The sequence below is a fragment of the Eulemur rufifrons genome, chromosome 2 (assembly GCF_041146395.1).
Source record: "Eulemur rufifrons isolate Redbay chromosome 2, OSU_ERuf_1, whole genome shotgun sequence".
NCBI classification, from domain to species: Eukaryota; Metazoa; Chordata; class Mammalia; order Primates; family Lemuridae; genus Eulemur; species Eulemur rufifrons.
Genome location: NC_090984.1, coordinates 57,748,182 through 57,776,064, shown reverse-complemented (window position 1 = coordinate 57,776,064; position 27,883 = coordinate 57,748,182). Strand labels below are relative to the sequence as shown.

The following is a 27,883-nucleotide window of genomic DNA, read 5'->3' as shown; positions in this document are numbered from 1 at the left end:
AAAACAAAACAAAATGAAAAACTTTTTCATTACTGGAAAAATTATTTTATAAAACATAATTGTTCCCACTGCGGGGTGACCTCAGATCTCTAAAGGGTAATGGCTTGCTCCACCAATGAAATCAGTTTCCTGGAATGAGGACAAAGGCTTTATATCGCATTACCTTATGGTGTTATAATTGTGTGGTTGAGAGCAAGAGGAACAGAGAGCCGTCACTACCTCAGGGCAGGACCCGAGAGGCTTGCTTCTGCACAGCGTAGTGCAGGGAATCACGTTAAAATGCACCAAGTCAAGATCATACTAAAAATATCTTCAGTATGAAGACTCATAGCAGAAAGTGCAGAGCTTAGAAACAAAGTGGGAGACACCAGATTTGGAGAAAATAAGGGAGAAGTGAAAGACTTAGAGAAATTTTTTAAAGTGTAAGTATTAAACATGAATTGTGAACAGATAGTTGGACTAGAGAAATAATTGGTAAATCCTCCTATAGATGCAAAATCAGTAACTAGAAGATAGCAAAGGGGAAGTTATTATTGTCTCAGCCAAATTGAAAATTCCATCTAGAAAAGACAAATTTCTGTTCTCCACTTTTCTGTCTCTATGATATTCCCACTGCACTGGTTTTGGGCAATCTTATAGGAATAGGACCAGAATCTGATAAACAGAGGGAAATACGTTACAACCATTATCTTTTTATGCCCTTTTTATGCTTTCAAAGAGAATATTTATAATATTTAGCCATTAGTTTAACAAATATTTACTATCAAAATTTGCTTTTCATGAAGAGGGGATTAGATATACAAAGTAGAGTAATGGTCAATAGGGTATCCTTTATTTCTTTTTGCTTCTAGACTTATAGGGAATCAAATATTATATGTTAAAATAGGACCAGAAAAATTATGTATGTTTATGGGTTCAGAGTTCTATTGACACATTTTAGAGATGAATATTAATGTAACATCAACTCTTATGTATCCAACTGGATCTTATATCAAGAACTGAGAAATTCTCTTACGGTGTATTTTGGGATCTGAAACCACTTCTATCTCTGAGGTACGGTGGCAATAACAAAGTGAATGATTCATTAATGGAGAAGCTTCTGGTTTCTATTTTGGTTTTCCAAGGAATTCTGAGTGATTGTTATAAACTCCACATTTTGCCATAACATAAATGACTTTGCACTTAGAATTTTAGACGCTTTAGAGGTAATCCAGTTCTGTTTTCTAAACTCAGGCACATCTGGGCTTAATAGCAAAATGATTCTGAGTTAGCCTATGAAATTACAATGTCATCTTATTAAATTACCATAATATTTAATAAGCTTTCCACAATGGATTGAATGCTATAAGCTGTCCCTCGTGGTGCCAAATTTTCTCTTTTTAAATTCATAACTGTAGCTCTTTTGGAATTTTTTTAGTCTTAGAAATGAGCATTTTTCCTTTCCAATGTTGGTTTGCCTCCTCCTCTCCTCTTCCCATGTAAACTCAAGATTAGATGCGCCAGCATCGCCCTGAATCTTCCACATGGTGATGGTACTCTCATGATGGAAGCATGTACTTAGGTCAGTTCCTGCCTCATTGATCTGTTTATATTCTTAAGTAACTTAAGTTTTTTAATTATTCTTAAAACTAGAAATCATAACGAAATACAAACATGGAAGCACCTGAAAGCGTAGGATTTAGTGCTTCAACATCCAGGTTAAAATTACATAGGGAAAGCTTGTAAACAGTGTAAATACTTTTAAAATTGGTATATGGTCACCGATATAGTTTTTACTTTTAAAACATTAAATATTTATTATTTTAGTCATGTCTAAACAACCAGGTCCTAACAAACCACTGAAAAATATAGTGTACAGAGCTTCAATCAGCGTAAGGATACATATCTATTGTGTACTGTTGGATACCCAGAACTGAAGTTAACAATATTTCCTGAATCACTTCAGGAAGGTCATATAGGGTTTTCTTCTGGGACCAAGTAGCCACAAATATTAAGCAAAGTGTCAAAAAATATTTAAGAGGCAATTTACACACTACTTAACTTTTTTCTCTTGAGAATCTATTATGTGTTTGATTATATGTACATGATACATATAATTACATGAAATATTTTCAAAAGGACCATTTCTGAAAGGTGTTAGAGATTTTGACAAATTAATGTGTGTCAAGCATGTATAGAATAGAAGGCAGAGTCAGAAGAAAGAGAGTGAAAACACATCGGTAGTTACTGGCTTGTTCATAAATGATTGGTTTTTATGTGACAGAAGGTGAACTTTGATTAACTATAGTTAAGAGGAAGACAAAGTATTATTGACCTTCAGAGAAACTTTCAGTGTCAATAATGTCCCTTGATTCCATAATATGGCAAATTGCTTCTAGTAAAATCCTTAAAACACTGCCAAGAACATATGATGCTCAGTTTCAAGAACATCAATCTGGTTCATTTAGCCTTGCATTTAAGTCTAATTGCATCCTCAATTTGCTCTCGATCTACCATTCCCAACTTAACTTTTATTGCTCCTTAGCATGCCCTCTCCTCTAGCCAGGCCGCTCAACTCACAGGTCCCTGAATACAGGATGTCTTTCATTTTTTTGCCTTTTTATCTTTGTTCCTGTTATTCCTTCTGCCTGAAATAGCCTTTTCCTTCATTTTTGGCTAGCAAATTTTAAATCTTTAAGAAGTCTTACCACTTTGGCATAATCTTTCATTTTATTAATATTTGTGGTGGTAATGTATCATGCACTTCAAATTATGATAGGATTCATATCTCATCTTCTTTTTAACACTTTTCCAACTTTCCATAGCAATTGTGGGTGTTAAATATTAGTCAGTTGATTATATGTATGTATATATTTCATTAAATTAAATTGACTCAATTGAAAGTATATCATATTTCTTTTGTGTATAAACTAGATGTATTGTAATACCAATCATTGTGATATTGTCCTAATTTTTTTTTTATTTAGGTAACTGCAGATTGGATACATGGCTCACACAAATGAATCAATGGTGTCTGAGTTCATACTTTTGGGACTGTCTAATTCTTGGGAACTTCAGCTTTTCTTTTTTGCCATCTTCTCTATAGTCTATGTCACATCGGTGCTAGGCAATATCATAATTATCGTCATCATTTCCTCTGACTCTCATTTGAACTCTCCTATGTACTTCTTGCTCAATAACCTTTCTTTCATTGACATCTGCCAGTCTAACTTTGCCACTCCCAAGATGCTTGTGGACTTTTTTTTTGAGCACAAGACTATCTCCTTTGAGGGTTGTATGGCTCAGATATTCCTTCTTCATAGTTTTGTTGGAAGTGAGATGATGTTGCTTGTAGCTATGGCATATGACAGATTTATAGCTATATGTAAGCCCCTGCATTATAGTACAATTATGAACCGGAGGCTATGTATAATTTTTGTGTGTATTTCCTGGGCTGTGGGTATTCTTCATTCTGTGAGCCACTTGGCTTTTACAGTGGATCTGCCATTCTGTGGTCCCAATGAGGTAGATAGCTTCTTTTGTGACCTTCCCCTGGTGATAGAGCTGGCTTGTGTAGATACATATGAAATGGAAATTATGACCCTAACTAACAGTGGCCTGATATCATTGAGCTGTTTTCTGGCTTTAATTATTTCTTATACCATCATTTTGATCACTGTCCGGCGCAGGTCCTCCAGTGGGTCATCCAAGGCACTGTCTACATTAACTGCCCACATCACGGTGGTGATTCTTTTCTTTGGACCTTGTATTTATTTCTACATATGGCCTTTTAGCAGACTGTCTGTGGATAAGTTCATTTCCGTTTTTTACACTGTCTGTACACCCCTGTTGAATCCCATCATCTACTCCCTGAGGAATGAAGATGTTAAATCAGCCATGTGGAAGTTAAGAGGCCGTTATGTGAACTCCTGGAAAAACTAGGAATCACCATGAGGGAGCTATAATCTTCTTTTTATTTTTTATTTCTATTTCAGCATATTATGGGTGTACAAATGTTTAGGTTACATATATTGCCTTTGCCCCACTGGAGTCAGAGCTTCAAGCATGTCCATCCCCCAGACAGTGTGCACCACACCCATTAGGTGTGTATATACCCATCCTCTTTCCCCCTCCCATCTGTTCAACACCTGATGAGTGTTATTACTATATGTGCACTTAAGTGTTGATCAGTTAGTACCAATTTGATGGTGAGTACATGTGGTGCTTGTTTCTCCATTCCTGTGATACTTCACTTGATAGAATGGGGGAGCCATAATCTTGAATTAGCATGAAGACCCTCCATGGATGACAGCATCATGCCAATCATCTTTGCTATTGATCTCGGTTATTGAGTCCAAAATGCAAGAAAATTGCAAAAATTAGTTTCTGGTTCTATTTCAATATAATTTTAACCATTTTTTCATTGTTTTAACTCTAAAATACAAATTTTACATAGGACTTGGAGATCCTAAAGTGCTTGAAATGTTGCTCATGTTAGTAAACATGATTCTCTTCAATTAAATACATATATTAATTGAATACATATATTATACCTTGCTATCAAGATGTACAAGCAAACTGAATTTCTGATATCTTCACTCAATTTATTTATAACATTATTTCATATATTGACACAGTAGAAAAATAACCGTATTTTATAACATCTCATCTTATTAGTATACATTTGTTATCTTTTCCTTGTATTGAATATTTCCTTGTATTGAATATTTTGGTTATTGATAATTTGGTTATTTATGTATTTAGTTGTTTAAAGCTTTCCCTATTTACTAATCTGTTCTTATTTTTTCTTTTCGATAATTTGATATGAATTTCCACTTATTACAAAACTTTTGCTAAGTATTTGCTGTCATCAGCAACATATATATATATATACACACATATATATATATTTTTTTCCAAGTCTACTTGGAAAAAATCAACTTTTATTTACATAACTGTAGATTCTATATATGTCTCACACAAATGAATCAATGGTGTCTAAGTTCATATTTCTGGGACTTTCTAACTCTTGGGAACTTCAGCTTTTCTTTTTTGCCACCTTCTCTATAGTCTATGTGACATTGGTGCTAGGCAATGTCAAATTATTGTCATCTTTTCATCTGACTCCCATTTGAACTCTCCTATGTACTTCTTGCTCAGTAACCTTTCTTTGAGATCTGCCAGTCTCATTTTGGTTATAATGAATTGCATATTATTCACAAAAATCTTTAAATATGTTTGAAATTGTTTGCAAATATGATAGATGTTGACTATTTTAGTTCAAAGAAAAAGATAATTCCATATGTATCTAAAACATAAAAATGCACAGAGTAACATGAATTATTTGCAATTCAGGACCAACTCTGAAATCTATTCTTTTATATTTCTTTGAAGAGGGAAAATAATGTACATTTAATAATAAAGATAAATAACATCTATTGAGTATTGTTTTATTTTTAGCCAAAAAGTTTTCTTATGTACTTTCCCCTGAGATGTTTTTCATTCTGAAAAAGGCCTTGTAACAGGAAGAGTAAATGTATTCTAACAATGAAAAACAGAACTGCTTAACAGAGATGGAAAACATGAAATTGTCATCACTCTGGATTCAGTATTTTAATTGTACTATAATATTTAAGTTAGTGATTTTGTGCATATATATTAATTCTGTATGCTAAGTTCTAGTGGAAGCAGAATTTTAGATATAGATACACAGTCTTATTGAGCCATCATGCTATTTATATTTTTTGGGGGGGAACTTCAGATTTTTTGTCAGCTTCATATGTACACTGCAAACATGGTAGTGATCTGTTAAACTTGTCTACCTGTCATATTTTCTATACAGTGCCAAAACATTTTGGATGGACAATAAACATAACAGCTGTCATGATATTGTTGGTAGTAGTATTTTTTCCTCTGACTTGCTAGTGAAAGTGTATAGGCATTGATGTGCACTTGAAAATGGAACTCATTTCACTGCTCTTATCCCCAGTATTCTCATATGTACAATGAAGCTATTAATAGTAGATGTTTCCAGGAATTATGTGATTAAAAGGATATAATGGAAATAAAAGCATTTTATGAGGCATAAAACAGTATACAAATAGTTTCAGTACTACTACTTTCGAATAGTTAATTTCATAGACAACTGAGTGGTTATGAATTCTGTGCTGGCAAGCTTTTGCTACTTCTGCTTGTCAAGTAAACTAAATTGATAAACTGTTTTCCATTTTCAAATATTAAAATGTGCAACTTTAAATTTAGAATTTTGCAGTAATCACTTATTAGCACCAACTTAAAAATCGAATTAAATATATTCAATAACAAATAAATGTGTAATGTGCACAACACACTCTCTCAGGATTACACAAAGATGAGTTGATCCTTTCTGTCAAAATCTTAGAATAAAACATAACAAATTAAATAAACGGAAATAATTAAAATATAAGGGAGATTTTGACAAATGTCATAGTGGAGGTAACATACTACAGAAATGAGAAAGACAATTGTATTTCTCTCTCCTGGAGTTAAAGAAGATATATGGAAAGGAGAATAGATTTGGACTTTGATGTTTAGATGATGGTTTAATTTCCTAGGGCTGCCATAACAAATTTCTACAAAATGCGTGGCTTAACACAACAGGAATTTATTGTCTCACAATTCCGGAGGCTAGAAGTCCAAAATCAAGGTTTTGGCAGAGTTGGTTCCTTTGGGGGTCTCTGAGAGAGAGACAGTCCTGTGATGGTTAATTTCATATGTCAACTTGACTGGATTAAGAGATACCCAGATAGTTGGTAAAACATTATTTGAGTGTATCTGTGAGGGTGTTTCCAGAAGAGATTTGTATTTAAATCAGTAGATTCACCCTCACTGATATGGGCAGGTATCATCTAATCCCTTGAGGGCCCAAATAGAACAAAAAGTCTAAGGAAGAGTGAATTCTCTCTCTTCTTGAGATGGGACACACATTTTTTTCCTGCCCTTGGATATCAGAGCTTCTGTTCTTGGGTCTTCATACTCTGCAACACATGTATTAGATTGCATGATACTTTTCCAGTCTTCATTTTTTTAATAACTTTTTTCCTTATGTGCTCCATTATAAAAATAAAATATATTTAAAGTTCAGAAAAATGGGAGGGGAGAAATAAAAGTATATGTTGTAAGGGTCTACCTATTTATATTATGTGATATTATATATAATATAGCATATTATGTATTATATAAGATAATGAGGGAGAAGCCAAGTTGGCCGACTAGAGACCAAAGTTGTCAGACAGTTCCGGCAGAAGAGTTGAGGATTGGACTGAGGAGAGCGGAGAGTGATTACTGCTTAGAAGTGGACCACGGGGGCAAACACCAGTGGAGTCTGGGGACACCACCAGGAGGAACTGAGCAGCTGAGAGAGAGGAGGATAGAAGTGAGAAATCGGTGTGAACCAATTCCAGGGAGTTCCGGAGCCCAGGGAAAGGGTAAGGGTTTTTTTCCCCTCCTCCACCTGGGTGCCTCAGGCCAGCAACAGGACACAGGGCTCTCAGCCCACAGCGGGGGTGCCACAAGAGACCAGACAGCCAGCATCCTTGCATCTGGACGCCTCCTCCTCTGCGTCTCCTCCACTCCTGGCATCCCAGGAAGTAATTTTGGCTCAAGCCACTCATAGCCATGTGGCCACACTCACCCCATTTCAACCGCCAGAGCACCTTGGGCTGAGTGACTTGGCTCCCTGCAAAGGGAGTGCACTCACAGCCGAGCAAGCCTCAGGCAACAGGAGTGCACTCCCAGAGTGCGTTCCAAGTCCAGACTGCCTCTGACTGAGTACCTGCCACAGCAGCTCACAGAGGAGGGTGGACAGGTGCCCTCCACCCCCCAAATTGGAGAGTGGTGCAGGAGTTCTGTAACCCCTTCCTCAAACCATAGCAGCCGCTAGAGTTCTCTGTGCTGAGTGACCTGCTTTCAGCACCAGGAGCACGTTCCCACCTCCAGCGGGCAGGGCAACCTCAGTTTGTGATCTTCCTACCCACTGGCATTTGGTGGGTTTACCTGCTGACCGCACAAACAGCGGGTGGGGAGGCATGGGGCAGAGATCCTGGTTGCAGGGTCGGGCAAGGGAGAGCCTGTGCCCATCCAGACGGTGTGGAGGAGCACAAGAAAGCAGGGTTCTGTGGGTGAGCCCCCTCCCCCGACAGAACCACCATATTGGAATTTGCTGTGCTATTGTGACTCAATTTGAATAAGTACTGGTTCCCATGGCAACCGACTGCCTCAGGTGCCCTAGGCTGCATCACAGCAGCTGCCCCCCCCCCCCCCCACTTTAATAGGAAGTTCAGCTTGAGCTGCCACTATTCCCCTGGTGGGAGCGTCCCCCTGGTGGAGACTTCTGGGAATAGAGAGGCCCACCTGCCTGGCCTTGGGGTCTAGTGGCAGAAAAGGGGAGCACAATTGGAGATCTCCGTATCTGCCAGCAATATGAAAAGATGCATGCCAGTGGGCCAGACACATGAACTGTGGGGAAGCTCAAGAGCCCATCCTGGGTGGAGAGGAAACACAAGTGGACCGATTGGAGGGGAAAGTGCCCGGGTTTGCAGATAGAGACAGAAAAGGCTTGGCTAGAGGCTTCAGCAATTGCACAAGTAGAACTCAGGAGCAGACCTCCAAGCTTGGAGAGATAGCCCTGAACTCCATCTCAGCGGCTCCCCCTAGAGGCTGGATAAGCAACTTCTGAGCCCCATAGAGGCTCACATAACCAGGCTCTTGTACCACAGCTATGATCTACCTTGCTGTTCCTCCCACCTCAGGCGGGAGCAGGGTCCAAGCAACCCCTGAGAGATACAAGGCCCCTCCCAAAGCTTGGGACATTCGTATACCTCACCTGGGGGGACCAGAGCCCACCATGGGCACAATAGATTACCTCAGTAACTGGCTCCACTACACAAACTACAATCAACTACAGCAGGAACAACCCCATAGCTAAACATAGTGCCTTCCATCTTAAGCTATTAGGGAGCACTGGATTTGTACCCACAAGTACAATCCACCAGCTTGGAGCTTAACCTAAGAGGAGGAGAAAATCTGAGCTTCACTCAACAGCATTTTTTTTCCTTAGAATTTGAACTAAGAATTTCAAATTTGTGCATAATTATTTGGAGTCCCTTTATCAGAATCTACTCTGCAGGATGCAAAGTTTTTATTGCAAAACAGTTTTCACTGCCCTACCCTAGAATCCTTGCCTTGGAAACCAAGCACGTGGCTCATCTGAAGCTGTGAAAATACTAAGTTGTTTACCCTGCTGTGTAGTATGGGGAGTCATATAATGACTCTCTATCAATTTTTGACACTCCCAATGGTGTTTTTTTAAAAAGCTCTTCTGAAGCAGAAAGGACTAGTCAACAAAATTACTCATTGTTTTCCTTTCTATCATGTTATGTCTTCTCTCACAGGACACAGCATTTGTCAATTGTTGCTTGGTCTATTTGTGAAATCCTCAAGGTCTAATTCTTGTGAGCAAACAAATTCTCTCATGTAATTATCCCTGATGAAGGTGATTTCTGCTATCATAACTCTCCTTTGGGTCTCTTGGTCACTACGGTCCAGTGACGTCAAATTCCTAATTAGCTTCTAATCATTGAGATGGTTTTCCTTATATCTATAGGCTGAGTATATTGACACTCTAAAGTGTAAAGGTGAAGACTGAAGTCTGGAAAGACATGAGTTCCTTACCTTTGTCCCCCATCTAATGGCTCCTGAAGAATTTTGTTTCCCCTGGTAGGTACTGATATTATAAGGTCGAGGACAGGAATTGCAGTGTTTTCCCCAGACTTCTAACTCAGAACAGAGAATAGAGAGAGAGGCAGTTATTCTCCACTCTTTTGATTAATCTTTAAATATTCTGTGCCCATGTTGCCTACTAATTGTACAAATACCTAACTCTGAACAGTGATTGATTGCTGTATTACCTTGCTAAAACTAGGAAAGTTTTACCCTTCTGATTGAATATACTTTTATTTCAATGCAACCTTTTATAATTACTTCTATCATTGACTTGCTATTTTTGGATCATGCTTTCAAAAGCCAGAGTATTATAGAATATTAGCATATGAAGGGAGTTCTTCCTTTTTTGAAGAGAAACGGAGTTCCTGGGAGAGTATGAATTGAAAGAATTAGAACAGATGTTTTCTATGTCCCAGTCTAATACTTCTTTTATAGTCCATGATATCTTTGGATATCATCCATTAATTAGAACTTCAGGCTATTTTAAAGCTTATAATTTAGAATCGTTCTTACTAATTCATGACTAGAAAATAGTAATATAAATAACTAATGAAAGTCAAAATATCCTGTTGGACATATATCCTATTTGTGAAAAAAAGTGTATCTCATATATGATTCCTATCTTTCAGAATCTTATTGATATTATGATATTTTCATTGTATTACTGCACAAGATGTTTGACTTAATTATATAAAAATCATAGTAATACATCTCTGAGAAGCAAGTAAAAAGTTCGCTATACTTTGAATCAAGGGAAAGTGAGATAAAGGGAAGAAAAAGCCTAAATAGTCCCTCAAAATGATGAAATTTTTGATAAAATGACACAATATTCTTAAAGTCTCTACAGATCCCAAATCTCGTAATAATCACTATTATCAATGATACTTCTTAAAAATATTCTTGCTAATTTTAAAAAGAAATCTTATGTGAATTTGTTTTAGATGAATTTGCAGAGGCTTCCCTTTGAAAACAGTGTTTAAACTCCCTGAAGAATTCCATCCATATTTCTGGACTGGTTAGTTTTGTTAGGTTAGGTTAAGTTGGAAGATAGCATTTTCCTTGGATATATGAGTAAATATTCTGTACTTAAATCTGCAATAGAGACCAGGAAATAATCCTTTTCAGGTGACTCTTAGTATGATTGTTTTTAATTTCTAGAGGTCTGTGAAAGTTATTTGTGATCATTATTATAGTTTAATACTATTGTAAACAGAAGCAATATCGCTACAGTAGGCTAAATCCTTTGTGAAATTGTGAAACAGAAGATTTTGTTTTCAGCATTACTTTCTTCTAGTCTATTTTTTCCCTCTTTCAGATCCCTGACTGCTCCAAGTTCTCCCCTAGTTACCTAGGACTTAGAGTAGGATACAGCATCCAGCCCTGCTTTACCCCTTTGAAGACAAGACAGCTCATCTTAGCTACAGACACCTGAATCCATTTCCTTTTTATTTAGAAGTAAACTTCTTTATGACTTATCTCTTTAGGGCTTTGTCTGTTTTCTTAGGAGGTGTGGAAGTAACAACTAAATTCTTCTCAAGCATTAATGACTATAGATTACAGGACATCTTCACACTTTTCATTTCATTGTAGGTAAGTGAAAATGTTTTGTCAGCATCCTTCTGAAGACCGTGCACCAGCATTTGTCTCCAATACAGTCCATAAGAGTGGCTGTTACATCACTGATCTGGGTTTGGAGTGGGAGGCCGAGGGGACTGGGAATACTGGAAAGTTTGTGAAAGATGTAACGTTGAACTGGTAGAGTTCCGTGGCCTCTGTAAACTATACTTTTATTTACTTTACTTTTTCTGCCTGTCATAATATCTGAAATAGGAATATTGAAGAAAGATTCATTTGATAGAGTTATAAGTAGGAGGGACTCAAGGGTCCCCTAGCACAACTCTGTATCCATATATTAATCCATCTTCAACTATTACAAGAAATGAAAAATTGGTCTTTACATGAACACATCTACGAATCGGAGACTCATTCTTGTTTGAGTCAGACCTCATCATATAAAATTATCAAAAAACAAATTACTTATTCTGATCTTAATATTTTATTAAGAATGTTTATATATACATAGCTACTACAGTTGATTAAAGAGTTTTTACCTATATAATCTTTTTAAGAAACATTTTTAGTGTCTCTTTGAGGTTAATATTCTCAGTATTTAATATTTGAAGTTAATGAGCCCTGAAAGGCTAAAGGAACTGCTCAGTGTCATATAGCTACCCAATGACACAACTGTGATTTTAAATATAGATTCTTTTTTTATTCTAACAGCTTTGTTTTCACTATAGTACGGTAATTTTATCGGGCACAAAAAGATGGCCCATTTCATCCAATAAGGAATGTGTCAGGGAGTGAAGGAAAATGAATTCATCAACTTTTCTAAATGAACAAGGGATTGTTATTATTAGTAAATAATCTTTAGAGAGGCAAGTTATAAACCCAACTGCTTTATCACCAGTGCATAGCACAGTGCCCTGGGAAAAGCAGGCATTTAAATACATATAAAGTAAATGAACTAAAAAAGAATAGATTTATATAAAAAATAAATTTAAAGTTCGTGTTGTCTAACACTTTGATCTTATATTCTAAAAAACTCAGTTCTCAGATGAAACAATTTGCCCTATGTTTTTCTCCAGGGGAACCAGGGTCTTGTCTTTTTCTGAGTACCCCAAGAACCCATGAAAAAGGGAAGAATGGAAGAACACAGCTTTGCAGAAGACTCAGAATAGTTATTGGGAGGATGATTCTTATAGTCATTTTTCGCACAGTTGGAGTACGTGTTTTAGTCTAAAGGCACCAGAAAGTCTTCTCTGCTCACAAGTGCCTCCTGCCGCCCCTTTCTGCAGTAGCACCAGAAGGTCTCCCTAGGAGACATTCCCTGTGCTTATGGGCTTTGCTGTTTCTGATGGGATATACACGAACCCCTTTTGGCTGATTGGATTGTATTTCCTTTCCTGTCTTTAGGGATTCAGTGCAGTATTTATGTCAGGGGGTCTAAGAGTCAGGGATCCTGAGAAGTAAGACAGAGGACAGAAAGGCACTGAAGAAAATGTAGTGGCTCCTCAAGGACAAACTTGTTCCATTGTATAATTTTTCTTGTAGCCTGCTTTGCCTTCAAACTCTATTTGTTAAAGTCTTTGCAAAATCTTAGAGTCATAGTTTTGATATAATATGTGATAACATAGTTAGTTCCCCTTATCTGTGGCTTCACTTTCCTTAGTTTCAGTTTCCTGAGGTTAACCACAGTCTGAAAATATTAAGATATTTTGAAAGAAAGAGAGAGAGAAAGAGAGAGGAAGAGAAAGAGGTACCACATTCACATAAATTTTATTGTAGCACATTGATATAATTGTTCTATTTAATTAGTTATTGCTGTTAATTTCTCACTGTGCTTAATTTATAAATTAAACTTTATTATAAGTATGTATGTATAGGAAAAATGTAATTCATAATAGTTTATATAGGGTTCAGTAATATCCATGCTTTCAGGTATCACCTGGGGGTCTTGGGACATATCCTCTGCAAATAACGGGGTATTACTGTATATGAATAGTTCTTTGATGGGCTTTTTTTTTTTTTTTTTGAGAGAATTGGAGAATTGAAATATAGGGGTGAGTCTCTGAGATTTGGTTTCTGGGAGTTAAAGTTATTTATCACATGCCCTGCCTTATACATAAACCCCCCAGTCTAACTTAAAGAGAGAATAGGCAATTTGTAGTTATGATCTAAGAAAGCATTAATATCAAAAATTACAAGTAGTTAGAAATCAGTAAAATAAAACGTATCTTCTCCCAAGACCTGATTTAGATATGAGGAAAGATTCTTCAGATAATCTAATGCTCCTTTACAATTCACTTTTTGTTTTTCTTATTTACCATACAACTTTTCTAAGTTCTACATAGCTTATATAAGTAAAAATAACATTTAAGGGAGAAAGTTCTGATAACAAAAAACATACACTAACAGCAGAAAAGAAAAATTATTTTTCTCATAATCTGAATTCCTTACTATAAATACTCTTACGCTATATAACTACAATTTTAAAAGCCTCACCAAATCAAATAAAATATCAATCATAGCTCAATAAAATGTCTATGGTTAGTAACACCAATGGCTGAATTTTAAAAAGCTTAATACCTTTAAGGATTAATTAAAAGGAAGTAATATAAATTTCATCATAAAGTAGGACTCCGTGAAGAAAAAAGAGCTGAGTCATAGAAGAGTTCTAGTAAGCTCCGGTCCTTTCAGTTTTGCCTGGGTTTTGTATTAATATTTTGGTTTATGTAATTTGTAACTGGAGAGAGGAAATAAGATCTAATCACTCAAGACAATGATTCCTTCTATGAGCTCTCTTACACAAATCTAATACTGTCTCTCTTTCTCATCTGTTTTAATTTTTATAAATATATGACTTATGTACACAAAAGTTCAAAAAGAAGTGCTCATCTTGAAAAGTTTTTATAAAGTAAATGCTCCCATATAACTAAATCAGCCACACTGAGAAACAGAATATGATTAGCACTTCAGAAGCCCCTCCTATGACAGCTTTTTGTTCCCGTTCCCCCTTCAAGGACAGCCACTACCAGGCTTTTTTACACCTAAGGTTAGTTTTGACTATTTTGAACTTTATTTAAATAGACCAATACAGTACGTACTCTTTTGTGACTAACTTTTTAAGTCAATATTAAGTTTGTAAAATCATCTTTCTCTGTGGGAGCTGTTCAAAAACATTTTTATATTGTTTACTTTAGAAAAAAATGGTTTAGATTTTGTCTTTGTACTATAGATTCTCAGACTGGATTTCTGTGATGTCAAAAAAAAAAAAAAAACCTTTTCAGATGTTCAATTTCAATTTTTAAATTGCTGATTTTCTTTCTTAAATTTATGTAGTTGGATTTACCAACTGGTTGAACATCTCCTTGACAACTCTCCCCTCTAACCCAGTCTTCCATTATTTGCAGAGTTGCACTGTCTATGTAATTTCTAATGATTCATGAAAACCCAGGCACATAAATATGAATAGGAATCCTCAAAACTTGAAGTGTAACTGGGAAATCAGATTCATGCTCACTTCATTGATTGATGTCTATTTCTCTCCTATTTAGGTAACCGAAGATAAGTCCCTTCCAAAATCAATGAATGAGACAAATCATTCTCGGGTGACAGAATTTGTGTTGCTGGGACTTTCTAATTCAAAGGAGCTCCAACCTTTCTTGTTTCTTATATTTTCACTACTTTATCTAGCAATTCTGCTGGGAAACTTTCTCATCATCCTCACTGTGACCTCAGATTCCCGCCTTCATACACCCATGTACTTTCTGCTTGCAAACCTCTCATTTATAGATGTATGTGTTGCTTCTTTTGCCACCCCCAAAATGATCGCAGACTTTCTTGTTGAACGCAAGACTATTTCTTTTGATGCCTGCCTGGCCCAGATTTTCTTTGTTCACCTCTTCACTGGCAGCGAAATGGTGCTGTTAGTATCCATGGCCTATGACCGTTATGTTGCTATATGCAAACCTCTCCACTACATGACGATCATGAGCCGCCGGGTGTGTATTATTCTCGTCCTCATCTCCTGGTGTGTGGGCTTCATCCATACTACTAGTCAGTTGGCATTTACAGTTAACCTGCCTTTTTGTGGTCCTAATCAAGTAGATAGTTTTTTCTGTGACCTTCCTCTAGTGACCAAGTTAGCCTGCTTAGACACTTACGTTGTTAGCCTGCTAATAGTTGCAGACAGTGGCTTTCTCTCCATGAGCTCCTTCCTCATCTTGGTTGTTTCCTACACTGTGATACTTATTACAGTTAGGAATCGCTCCTCTGCCAGTATGGCGAAGGCCCGCTCCACATTGACTGCTCACATCACTGTGGTTACACTGTTCTTTGGACCATGCATTTTCATCTACGTGTGGCCCTTCAGTAGCTATTCAGTTGACAAAGTCCTTGCTGTGTTCTACACCATCTTCACTCCCATTTTAAATCCAGTTATCTACACCTTAAGGAACAAAGAAGTGAAGGCAGCTATGTCAAAACTGAAGAATCGGTATCTGAAACCTGGCCAAGTTTCTGCAGTCATAAGAACTGTTCTTTTCCTGGAAACAAAGTAAATTTATGAGACTGTTACCACTTTAGCCCTGTCTCTAGACATTTACAAATGGACTCACTGTAGGGTTAAGTTATTTTGGCCAGCGGGAAAAGTTGATTAACTTAAACAGTAATGATGATAATAGAAACTCATAAAATAAACCTTAGTGATTTCAATATTCTCTTTCTCCATTGTGTGCTCTTTTTCCTTTTATTTTTGTTATTTCCTACTTTGCATTCTTTATTTTTTAAAGTTTTTAATATATATGGCTTTGATGACATTGGGAAAATGCCATTTACTTATAAATGGTAACTAAACTGTTCCTCTCTCTCTGAAAACATTACTGATCAGATGCCAACTTTAAAATAATAATAGGTGTTTATCTCTATGCCATGGAAGTAAAATTAATAGACCTATTTACATGTATAATATAAGATATGTGATATGCGATATGTAATATACCCAGATAAGACTGCACTGCACACTTTACTATGTAACTGACAGCACTTGAAGACAATTCTATGACTAGCGTTAATGATATAGTAAAATGTAAAATGGCATGACTATCCAGCAGAAGGCAATTACATCCAACACTTTCACAAATCCTTCTTCGAAGTGCCTACTTAATATATATTGTTCATGGAAAAGAGCTATGTGAATAAATTTATTCGCCAGTGTGTTTTGTATTTGGTTATTTTAATTCTGTTTAATACTGATAAAATAACCTGGGGAATCAGAGATGAGTTGCAATTCTCTACCACTTTTCTAAGTATAAAACATTCTCCCTAGATTTTCATATTATTATATTATCTTCTCAGATAGAGTATTTTTTATGTCAATATTTGGTAGAAATTATAATTTTTCTATGTGGATTTTTAATTAAGTTAACATTTTATTTTTAAATTGCCTAACATTGGCTCATAAAATGACAGAACCCTTCTATAAGATCTTAGAGATAATCATAAAGTTGCCCTTCCATGGTCACTTACAAGACGAAGATGTTCTGGGATTCCCCATGACAGGCTATTTTAGGCTTTCCCTCTTTTATTGCATTCAAGGCTGTTCCTACATTTTTCTACTGTGTTCTAGTTTTACAATCTGATGTGATGTTAACTGACTGTTTTCCAGACTCTAATATTTAGAATCTCCTAAAGGGATTCTATGATTTTTATTAGTGAAAGAAAAAATGTTTATAAGTCAAAGGGTTCCAAATTATTCAAGACATAACAAAATGAAAATAAAAAGAAATGTGCATGAGCATCTAAGTATATATATACTCAAACTTTTTACAATCATACAGCACTCCTAGATTTTGACATTATTTTTGCACACTGTTCTAATTTTATGTATAACATAGTTGATATATCATTGTGGTGCTAGTACTAATCACAATGTGATAAACATTGTATAATTATAGTATGAATTTTACATCTCTTAAGTTTCAAAATAGGTCTATGAGATATTAGTTCTGCTCATTTTATATATAGTAAAAAAAAAAGGCTAAGAAATGTTAAGGCTATTGTGCAAGATTATCCGGTTAGAAAGTGGTAGAGCCCAGATTTCCTATCCAGGTTTCTGTTGTGTTTTGTTTTTTGGTTTCTAGTTGGCCAAGGTGGCACACTTTTTAAGGTACTACTGTTAGAGTAGCAGACTAGGAGACAGAGCTGAGACCAGATGCAGGGGCTTGGAAATTGGGTACAGGTGTTAAAATAAGTCTTAAGCAGAAGCTAACTTGAGGGGCTGATAACCACAGGAAAGAACCAGCTTCAATTGGCTTGTCAGCTCTCTCTGCCACTTTACATGAACTTTGGCTCATTACAATATCATTTGCACTGTGGTTTTAAAATTTTTCCACCCTTCAAATCACCATGACAGTTCCAAAACAACCATATAAAGCAGTGGTCTCCAACTTTTTTGGCACCAAATTGTTTCATGTAAGACAATTTTTCCACAGATGGGGGGTTAGGGTAATGGTTTCGGGATGATTCAGTGCATTACATTTATTACATTTGCAGCTGCTCCCCGGCATTAGCATCACTGCCTTAGCTCCTCAGATTATCAGGCATTAGATTCTCATAAGGAGCCACAACCTAGATCCTTCGCATGCACAGTTTACAGTAGGGTTCACGCTCCTATGAGAATCTAATGCTGCTGCTGATCTGACAGGGGGCGGAGCTCAGGCAGTGATGTTAGTGATGGGGAGTGGCTGTAAATACAAATGAAGCTTTGCTGGTTGCACACCGCTCACCTCCTGCTGCACGGCCCAGTTCCTAACATGCCACGGACTGGTGCTGGTCCACCCCTGGAGGTTGGGAACTGCAGATATAAAGTAAGAAAATAGGAGGGAACCAATTCTAGTACTTATTACCCAAATTCTTATTAAAAGCCAATGCCTTGCCCTCAGCTGTATTCTCTAAAATTGGGTCTCCTTTAAATTAGATAGCATAAAAAGAAAAAACCCTCATATTTCTATGTAACATTGCGTGGCCCCAACATAAGCTGACTGAAAGGAGGTCCAGCTGGTCAATGAGAGTCTAAACTAAAATACTATCCTTTAATTAGACCTCTTTTGCAAATGAAAGAAAAAAATGGGCTTATTTCCTTTATATTCAGGCATTTATGGCCTTACAGGAAAACCCAGAGACATGAGGAGATTATACCCTAGTGCACTGCCATGTAAAACTAGAGGTTCCTAGGTCCCTTGACCTAAACCTTGTGCCTTTTCTTGATCCCATCGCAGAAAACTCCACAGCCCCCTTGAAGCCTCCCAAATAGGGACAGGAACCCCTTGAGGCAGTTCCAGCTTCTGCCCCTGAATCTCTATCCTGTCCACTGATATATCCTCAACTACCCAGCCCTAAACATGGCCCTGGACTACTGTGTTCTTTACAGGAGGTAGTCACGGGCCAAGAGGGCACCACCAGAGTACATGTTCCTTTTTCCACATCAGACCTTAAACAGTGCCAGACAAGCTTTGGCCACTTTTCTGAAGACCCAGGAAAGTTTACTGAGAAATTTCAGAGCCTAACTCTTTCCTTTGATGTCACATGGAGAGACTTTAATGCAATCCTCTCTCATTGTTGCACCGCAGAGGAAAAAATATGCATTTGGGCCCAAGCATGAGCTTTTGCAGATGCCTTAAATACTGCCCAATCTCTCCAATATCCTGCAGGAATGACAGCTGTCCCCCTTCAGGATCCCAACTAAAACTACCAATGGAGACAGCAGGGAATAAGACTCAGGGACTACCTGGTCATGTGTCTCATAAAGGGAATGAAAAAGTGCATGATGAAGCCTGTAAACTATAATAAGGTGACTGAAGTGACACAGAGCCCTGATAAAAATCCAGCTCTTTTTGAGGCTCAATTGGTTAATATAATCCACAAACATACCGTTAGCATAGGTAAGAAAGTGAAACATGAGTAGAGAAAATATGAAACAGACAATATAAACAAATGGGATGCTGATTTAAAAAAATACTGTAACAATAATAAGATAAGGTAACCACAGCGTCACAAGAAATATAGCAGAAACAACACAAGGCACATTACAGAACATTATAGTCTGTGCCCCCCAGAGGGCTTTGGTGCCAGGACACATCCAGGCCTAACCATATAAGGTGAAAATCTCCCCTGCCCAATGGCAGGGAGGAGACAACATCCCCATTGGTCAAGGAAAAGGGGGAAGAGACAATGTCAGGAAGGAGGGGAGGCCTGATGGGAGAAAAAGGAATGACACAGAAACTCCGGGGCCACTGTTTGTTTGAACATGTGCAACTCATACCCTCTTAGGAGTGTGCTATTGCTTACTAATCAACTTCTTTGCTCCCTGATTTAAACTTTTGTGTCCCTCACTTTCATTCTTCCATCGTCAGGAGACAAGAACTGAGGTGTTCACACCACTGGTAACAATACCAATGTAGACACGGCAACCCCTGAGGGAAGTGTAGTATTGGGGACTCATTTCCTCAGTCAGCCCCAGACATTAGAAGAAAACTCCAAAAATTGGCCTTGGGGCCCCAGACTCTCCACAACACTCTCCTAGACACTGCTTTCAGTGTGTTCAACTACCAAGATAAGACAGAGCAGGAGAGGCAGGACCAGTGTGATCGGAGGCAAGACCAGAGGCAAGCCAATCTTTTGGGGGCTGTCATAGGCAGGCCCTGGCCACCTCAGGGCCACCCGAACCACTCTGGATGACCATCATCCAATGAGAGGTACTTCTGCTGTGGTAAGAAAGGGCATTGGAACAAGGAATGCCAAACCCTAAACCTCTTCCCGCCAGTCTATGTCCCCTGTGTAAAAAGAGGGAACATAGGAAGAGGGACTGTCCCCTGGTCAGAAAGCAAGGACCATCCCCTTCCCCACTGAAGGCTATAGCTGACTGATGGGGCCGAAGTTCCCAGCAGCTCCCCAAAAGGCCATCACTATCACAAGGGAGGAATCACGGGTGACCCTTGACATGGCAGGTAAAACTGTGACCTTTTCAATAAACACAAGAGCTACTTATCTGTCTTAACTTCTCATGTTGGGACCATCTCTCAAAAACAAAAAATGCTCAGTTGTTGGGATCAATGGAGTTCCTAAATATAGGGCCTTTACCCCACCTATCTCTTGCCAAGGGGAAACCATTTAATTACCACAAATTCTTGATTATACCTAAATGCCCTACTCCTTTATTAGGCAAAGACTTGCTTTTGGTTTTGGGGGCTGCCGTGAGATTCCTGGAGGCCTGAGGCCTTTTCCTGGCCTTTTTGGGCCAGACCAAACCTAACTCCTGTTCCAGTGGCCCCCAGGAGATCCTAGACCAAGTAGATACCCAAGTCTGAGATAAAGAGATTCCAAGAAAGGCTTAAAGGACAACTCTGGTCAAAGTCACCTAAAAAAGCCCTCATTCTATCCTCAGACAAAAACAGTATCATCTAAAGAAGGAGGTGCAAAGGGAACTTAAGCCCTTAATAAAAAATTTTTAACCCGTGGACTGCTAAGGTCCCCATGCAGCACTCCTATCTGAACTGTTCTAAAACCTAATGGAGAATCCCACCTAGTTCAAGGTTAGATTATATACTGGCCACTGAAGGAGGGGTTTGCACTGTATTAAACTCCTCCTGTTGCACTTGGATTAGTACTACTGACCAAGTCTCCATAAATTTACAGGAAGTTTATATAGTGGCTGAATACAATCAAAAGAGACAGTCAGACAAAGCTTTGACATATGGCTCAAGCCTAGTGGTCCTGCTTTTAAATAAGTGCTATGGTCCTGGCTAGGACCCTTTATTGTGCCCATTATTATTGTAATTCTTACTCTCCTTTTCTCTTCTTGCATTATTAAACTTTTAAAATCTCTTTTCTCTCAGGTTGTTCGGACTACCACACCATGCATCATGACACTTCAAGGGTTCCACCTTATCCCTCTTCAGAGAGATAAGGAAAGGGGCTATCAAAATCCCCTTGATTTAGTGACTTATTCCCTCTATCAACAGCCACCTGACTGCCCTTCAGCTCTTCAGGCCCTCCCACCATAGTGAGGTGCCTTAAAGCCCATGTCCTGACACTGATCTCATTAATAAATAGAAAACAAGATGTAAGAAACTCCAATGCCCACAGGCAGTGTCAACACCCTCACCAACAAGAAATAGCTTCAGAAGATGAATCTTCTTCCCTTGGCCTCCCTTGTGAGATTCCAAGGGCCCAAGGGGGGAAATGTTAGAGTAGGAGACAGGGCTGAGACCAGACACAGGGGCTTGAATATTGGATGTAGGTGTTAAAATAAACAACTCTTAAGGAGAAGCTAACTAGAGGGGCTGATAACTGCAGGCAAGGACTGGCTTCAACCAGCTTGTCAGCTCTCTCTGCCACATTATATAAACTTTGGCTAATTACAATATTATTTACATTGTGGTTTTAAAATTTCTCCACCCTTGAAATCACCATGACAGCTCCAAAACAACCATATAAAGTGTGAAAATGGGAGGAAACCCAATTCTAGAAATTACTGCCTGAATTCTTAGCAAAAGCCAACTCCTTGACCTTGAATATTCCTCTTTTCAATTAGTAAAACTACAAAAGATCTAAAACCCCTTCCTCCCAGTGCAGCTGCTCTCTTTTGAGACAGCATGCTCTATTTCCTGAAAGTGTAACTTGCTTGCAATAAAAGCTGTTGCTTGCTTGGCTTACATGGTGTGTCCTGACATTCTTTTCCCCATGATCACTAAGAACTTAAAAAACCTCCGTGTGCAGGCTGGTAATACTACTTACTGCCTAGTGTGGACTAGTGTGACCTGTCCAGAAGGCATAATTCTCTGCTTATCCTGTCACACACTGTTTCCTGCTTTTACTATGGAAAAAAAATCTTAAGAATATTAAAATTCACACTCAAAAGGGTACTCAGGCTCCTTGGAAAGTTACTCATATAGGAAAAGCACAGGCTAACTGACACAAAGTATGGTTATATATTCAAATAATATAGAAAGTAAGAAAAACAGAACTAAGTCACATTAATGAACATAGATACAAGATAAATCAGGTATTAAGAACACACAAAACAAAGAATTTCATGACTACTGTTAACATTATAAAAATTGGTTAACACAGCCAAGGAATTTTTACTTTTGCAGATCTGTTTTCATTACATTGGTAACACTAATATAGCACCAAACATGCGTCAGGCACTGTTCTATGTCCTGTTCTCAGTCTTTTATATACATTAATTGATTTAATCTTCTTACCGTGAGGTAGATATAATTAATTCTATTTTTATGATGGAGGAGATGGAAGCACAGAGAGATATAACAGCTTGCCAAAGGTAGAACAGCTAGTAGTGGCAGAGGCAGAATTTGAACGCAGGCAGTCCGATTGCAATGGATATTCTCTCAACCACTATCTCCTCTGCCTCTACATTTTGTAGTTTGATTCAGAAAAAGCAAGAAACTATTTCAGTATAGTCCTAACATTCTCCTTCATGGAAAGAACTTTTATCAGAAGATCACTGGGAACATGAAAACAAGTTTTATTTTTCCAGCCCCAATATGTGTTTGTTTTTTCCTAGAAAGGAACACTGTAGCCTCTGAACGTGTGTGCTCAATGTTTAACTTTTTTATTTTTAAGCAATGCAGTTTTAGATTAAAGTTTCTCTTATTCTCACTCTCAATCATTATACCACATACACACACACACACACACACACACAGACACACACAAATACATGAAAATTTCACTGAGCACCTATTTCATGTCTAATATTTTTTTCATACATTGTAATTATTCATATTTATGGGTTACACTTAATGTTTTGATACATATCTATATTGTATAATGGTCCAATCAGGGTAGTTAGTATAACCATCACCTTATGCATTTATCATTTCTTGGTGGTGATAACATTCAGAAGTCTCTCCTCTTTTTTTTTTATTTCTGCATATTATGAGGGTACAAATGTTTAGGTTACATATGTTGCCCTTGTACCCCCCCCAAGTCAGAATTTCAAGCATGTCCATCCCCCAGATGGTGCTCATCGTGCTCATTATGTATGTATATACCCATCCCGTCCTCCCCCCTCCCATCTTGCCAATGCCGGATAAATGTTATTCCTATATGTGCACTTAGGTGTTGATCAGTGAAACCAATTTGATGGCGAGTACATGTGGTACTTATTTTTCCATTCTTGGGATACTTCACTTAGTAGAATGGGTCCCAGCTCTATCTAGGAAAATACAAGAGGTGTTTTAGAAGGCTCACTTCTATTAATAGCTACCTTGTAATATACAGGCTACCATGTCTATTCCAATAGAATAGACAGTTGATCATATAGAGTAGGGATTGGCAAACTTTTTTCTGTAATAGGGCAGATATCAAATATTTAGACTTTATGAGGCACATGTAGTGTCTGTTGCATATTCTTCCTTATTTTATTGATTTTTTTTCTTCTTTGCATTCCTTTAAAAATACACAAAAACTCTTCTTAGCTTGAGGGTTGCACATAAACAGATTATGAGCCAGATTTGTCCCATGGGGCCATAGTTTGCCAACCCCTCCCACAGACCATAAATTTTAGTGAGGAATACAGAAAGAAAGGAAACAAGTAAACAAACAATACATAAATGTTACACTAACAAGAAAATGCCACCACCTATAATATATAAATCATCCCCAAGAGATTCCTTGTAATGTTATCATGTCCTTCCCCCCATCCCCTCCCCAGGCAACCATTGATCTATTTTCTGTCACTTTGTATTAGTTTGAATTTTGTAGAATTTTATATAAATAGAATCATCCAATAAGTATTATTTTTTGTCTGTCTTTTCAGTCTGCCTAATCATTTTTTAATTCATGTATGTTGTTTCATCTAATAATAATTCCTTTTTTAATTGCTGAGTGGAATTCCATTCTAGACTAAAAGGATTATATACCATGACCAAGTGATATGTATTCCTAGGATGCAAGGATGGTTCAATGCACAAAAAAATTAATGTAATACACCATATTAACAGAATGTGGGAGAGTGATTGATGCAGAAATAGCATTTGATAAAATTTATCTTTTCATGGTAAAAGCACTTACAGTAGGAATAGAAAGAAAGTACCTCAACATGATGAAGGCCATATATGAAAAACTTACAGCAAACAGACTGAATGGTGAAAGACTGAAAGCTTTTCTCAAAGATCAGGAACAAGCCAAGAATGCTCACTTTTGCCACTCTGTTCAACAAAGAGCTGGAAGTTCTAACCAGAGAAATTAGGCAAGAAAAAGAAATCAAATCATCTAAATTGGAAAGAAAGAAGTACAACTGTCTCTGTATACAGATGTTATGATCTTAAATATAGAAAATTCTAAAGATTACACACACACACACACACCTGTTTGAACTAATAGAATTCAGCAAAGTAGCAGGATACAAATTCAGCACAAGAAATTGTATTTCTATACACTAACAGTGAACAGTCTAAAAAGGAAATTAAGAAAACAATTTTATTTACAAGGACATCACAAAGAAAAAAAATTAGAAATAAACCTAGCCAATGAGATGGAAGATTTTTTCACTGAAAGCCAGAAAGCATTGCTAAAAGAAATTAAAGAAGAAAGAAATAAATGAGAATATATATCATGTTTATGATGGAAGACAATATTGTTGAAATGTCGATACTACCTATAGTGATCTATAGATTTACCACAATACCTATGGTAAGTGAATTTAGCGAGGATTTTACAACAATCTAGAAAATGAAATTATAAAGAGAAAGAAAAAATTATAACAGTTCAAAAATGTCATATTTTTAAATTAAAAATATTACAAAATTTATATGACTTTAACACTGAAAACTAAAAAACATAACAGAGAAATTGACATAATGTTCATATGTCGTGAGATTCAATATATATGGCAATTGTTTCTAAACTGATATAGCAATATATTAAAATTACAATCAGTATTCTTATGAGTGCATTTAAAGAAATTGAGAAGCTGATTCTAGAATGTATGTAGAAATTCAAAGGACCTAGAAATATACAAAACAATATTACAGAACAAAAGGGGAAGATTTACATTGCTAGATATCAAGATTTAATATAAAGCCTAGAGTAATTAAGATAGTATTGTATTAGAAAAAGAATAGAAAAGTAGACCAGTGTATTGAAAGAGAAGACCACACATATATAGTTGCTTTATTTCTCACACAGCCTCCATTGCAATCCCATGGAAAAGCAATGGTCTTTTCAATACTTGTAAATATTTTTAGGTCAATTGAATATCCATGTGGAAGAAAATAAACCCAATGCTCTACCTCACACCATACACACAAAAATAATTCAAAATGGATCATATACCTAAATGTGAATGCTAAATTATTTAAGCATTCATTTTTAAAAAGGAATATATTTTCATGACTTTAAGAGAGACAAAGATTTCTTAAACAAGACAGAAATATATTTAACCAAAAAAAAAAAAAAAAAAAACTTGACAAACTAGTTGTTTTAGTCAGGGTTCTGTAGAAAGACAGAACTAATAGTATATCTATATACACACACATACAGAGAGAGAGAGAGAGAGATGAAAAGGGATTTAGTAGGGGAATTGCTCACTTGATTATGAAGGCTGAGAATTCCTCTACCTTTTTGCTCTATTTGGGCCCCCAGCTGATTGGAAGGTGCCCACCCACATTGAAGTCAGATCTTTCCCACTAAGCCCACTGACTCTCACACCAAGCTCCTATGTAAATTCCCTCACAGACACACCTCGGGCAGCCCAATTATTCTAATCAAATGCTAAACCACCTGAGTTTTCCTTTCGGCAGAAGAGGGACAGGTTCAGTGCCAACTGCAGCATTAAAAATAATTAATGCAATGACTGAAAATAAGCAGTGCTTTACTAGATATCTGGACATCCCTAATTCAGTCAAGTTGACACCCAAAGTCAACCATCACACTGGGCTTTATTAAAATTAAGAACATCTACTTATTAAAAGATATCACTAAGAAAGTAAAAACGTAAGCCACAAATAGTATTAGATAATTGCAATATATATATCCAAAAAAGAGTTGTTTATACAATATATAAAGAATTGCTGTAAGTCAATAAAAAATGCAAATGACCCAATTAACAATTGAGCAAACAACGTGAATGGGCACTGCATGAAAAAGAGTCCAAATAGCCAATAAACATATGAAAAAGTGTTCAGCATTATTTCTTAACAAAGGTACCACCACATACCCAAGAGAATGACTAAAATTAATTTTTTAAAAAAAGATGGATGTTGAAAAGGATGTGGAGCAATACAAACTCTGTTATAACAACTGGTGGGATTGTGAATTATTACAGCACAACTACATCTAAAGAATGTCTGGCAGTTTATTATCAAATTAAATATACATCTACCTTAGGATCAAAAAGTTCCCCTCTTAATATACATCCATAAGGAATGAGTGTTATGTCATCAAAAAAAAAAAAGACTGTGTAGGAATATTCATAAAAGCTTTATTTGTATTAGGCCAAAATGAGAAACCACCCAAGTGTTCAACAACAGTATGAAGTATAAACAAATTATGTTATGCTTGTAAAATGGAAGAAATAATAAAGACTGTTAGCATCAAAAGCATATAAACAGTGAAACACAATAACTAGAATAAATTTCACAGTAATAATGTTGAATCAAAGTAATCAAACACATTTAGAAAAGCATATATTTTATAACCCCATTTATATAAAGTTCAAACACAGGCAAAATTAATCAAAGGTGCCAGAGGTTACAAAAGAGGTTAGCTTTAGGGGTTATCGAAGGGAGGGAGAGTAAGGCAGTCATCTGAGGTACTGTTAATGTTCTGTGTCTCCATCTGGTTGAAGGTATCCAAAAGTAAAAATTTAATCAATTGTAAATTTAGGCTAAGAGCAGCGATTTCAAACATTTGCATTATGTAATATCCTTGAGTCTAGCTAGATAAATTCTATGTATTAATAAAGAAAATATGATAAACTAGTAAGTAAAGTGATGACAAGAATATTTAATATTTAGAAGAAAAAAGTGTGTGACCAATAAAACCTGAACAGATGTTTATTCACACTGCTGCTGAGGCAAATGCAAATTAAAATAATAAGCTATCATCTTTACTCATCATATTTGCAAAATAAAACCAAAGAATGATATTATCTAGTGTTGGAAAGAGTGTGGAAAATAGTGTCACATACATGGTTCATAGGAGTATAAATTAGGACAATTTGGAGGGAGAAAAATCTATCAACATTTTCCTCAGAAATTTCGCTTTCTGGTTCTATCCCTTACAAATACTTAAAAATAGTCTAAGGAATTATAAACAAATTGTTCATTGTAATACTCTTTGTAATGGTGATAAAATAATAGATGACCTACATGCCCATGAGTAGAGTATTTCATTATAGCATACCCATATTGAATAGTTTTTAAAAATAAATATAAATTAAAATGATTAGAGCTGGACACAGTACGTGAAAGTGTATCTAAAATATATTACTTTATTGAGAAAAACATTTTTTTTTCTTTCTCTGTGTTTCTCTCTTTCCCTTTTTCTCCTCTCT

At 36.7% G+C, this 27,883-nt stretch overlaps 2 protein-coding genes across 2 annotated transcripts; both read left to right on the top strand.

The window, feature by feature from the left end:
• Window positions 1–205: 205 nt before the first annotated feature.
• LOC138377498 (olfactory receptor 4K1) lies at window positions 206–4,340 on the top strand. The gene is made up of 3 exons (XM_069462475.1): window positions 206–422; window positions 2,967–3,937; window positions 4,250–4,340. Exon 2 carries the CDS (start codon window positions 2,986–2,988, stop codon window positions 3,919–3,921), a length of 936 nt encoding a protein of 311 aa, XP_069318576.1. The 5' UTR covers window positions 206–422; window positions 2,967–2,985; the 3' UTR covers window positions 3,922–3,937; window positions 4,250–4,340.
• Window positions 4,341–14,816: 10,476 nt separating this feature from the next.
• LOC138377496 (olfactory receptor 4K15) lies at window positions 14,817–15,863 on the top strand. Its single transcript, XM_069462463.1, has one exon. It carries the CDS (start codon window positions 14,889–14,891, stop codon window positions 15,861–15,863), a length of 975 nt encoding a protein of 324 aa, XP_069318564.1. The 5' UTR covers window positions 14,817–14,888.
• Window positions 15,864–27,883: the final 12,020 nt, after the last annotated feature.

Excerpts from the sequence above, each read along its gene's own strand:
- LOC138377498 (XM_069462475.1), top strand. The coding sequence starts at position 2,986 with ATGGCTCACACAAATGAATCAATGGTGTCTGAGTTCATACTTTTGGGA.
- LOC138377496 (XM_069462463.1), top strand. The coding sequence starts at position 14,889 with ATGAATGAGACAAATCATTCTCGGGTGACAGAATTTGTGTTGCTGGGA.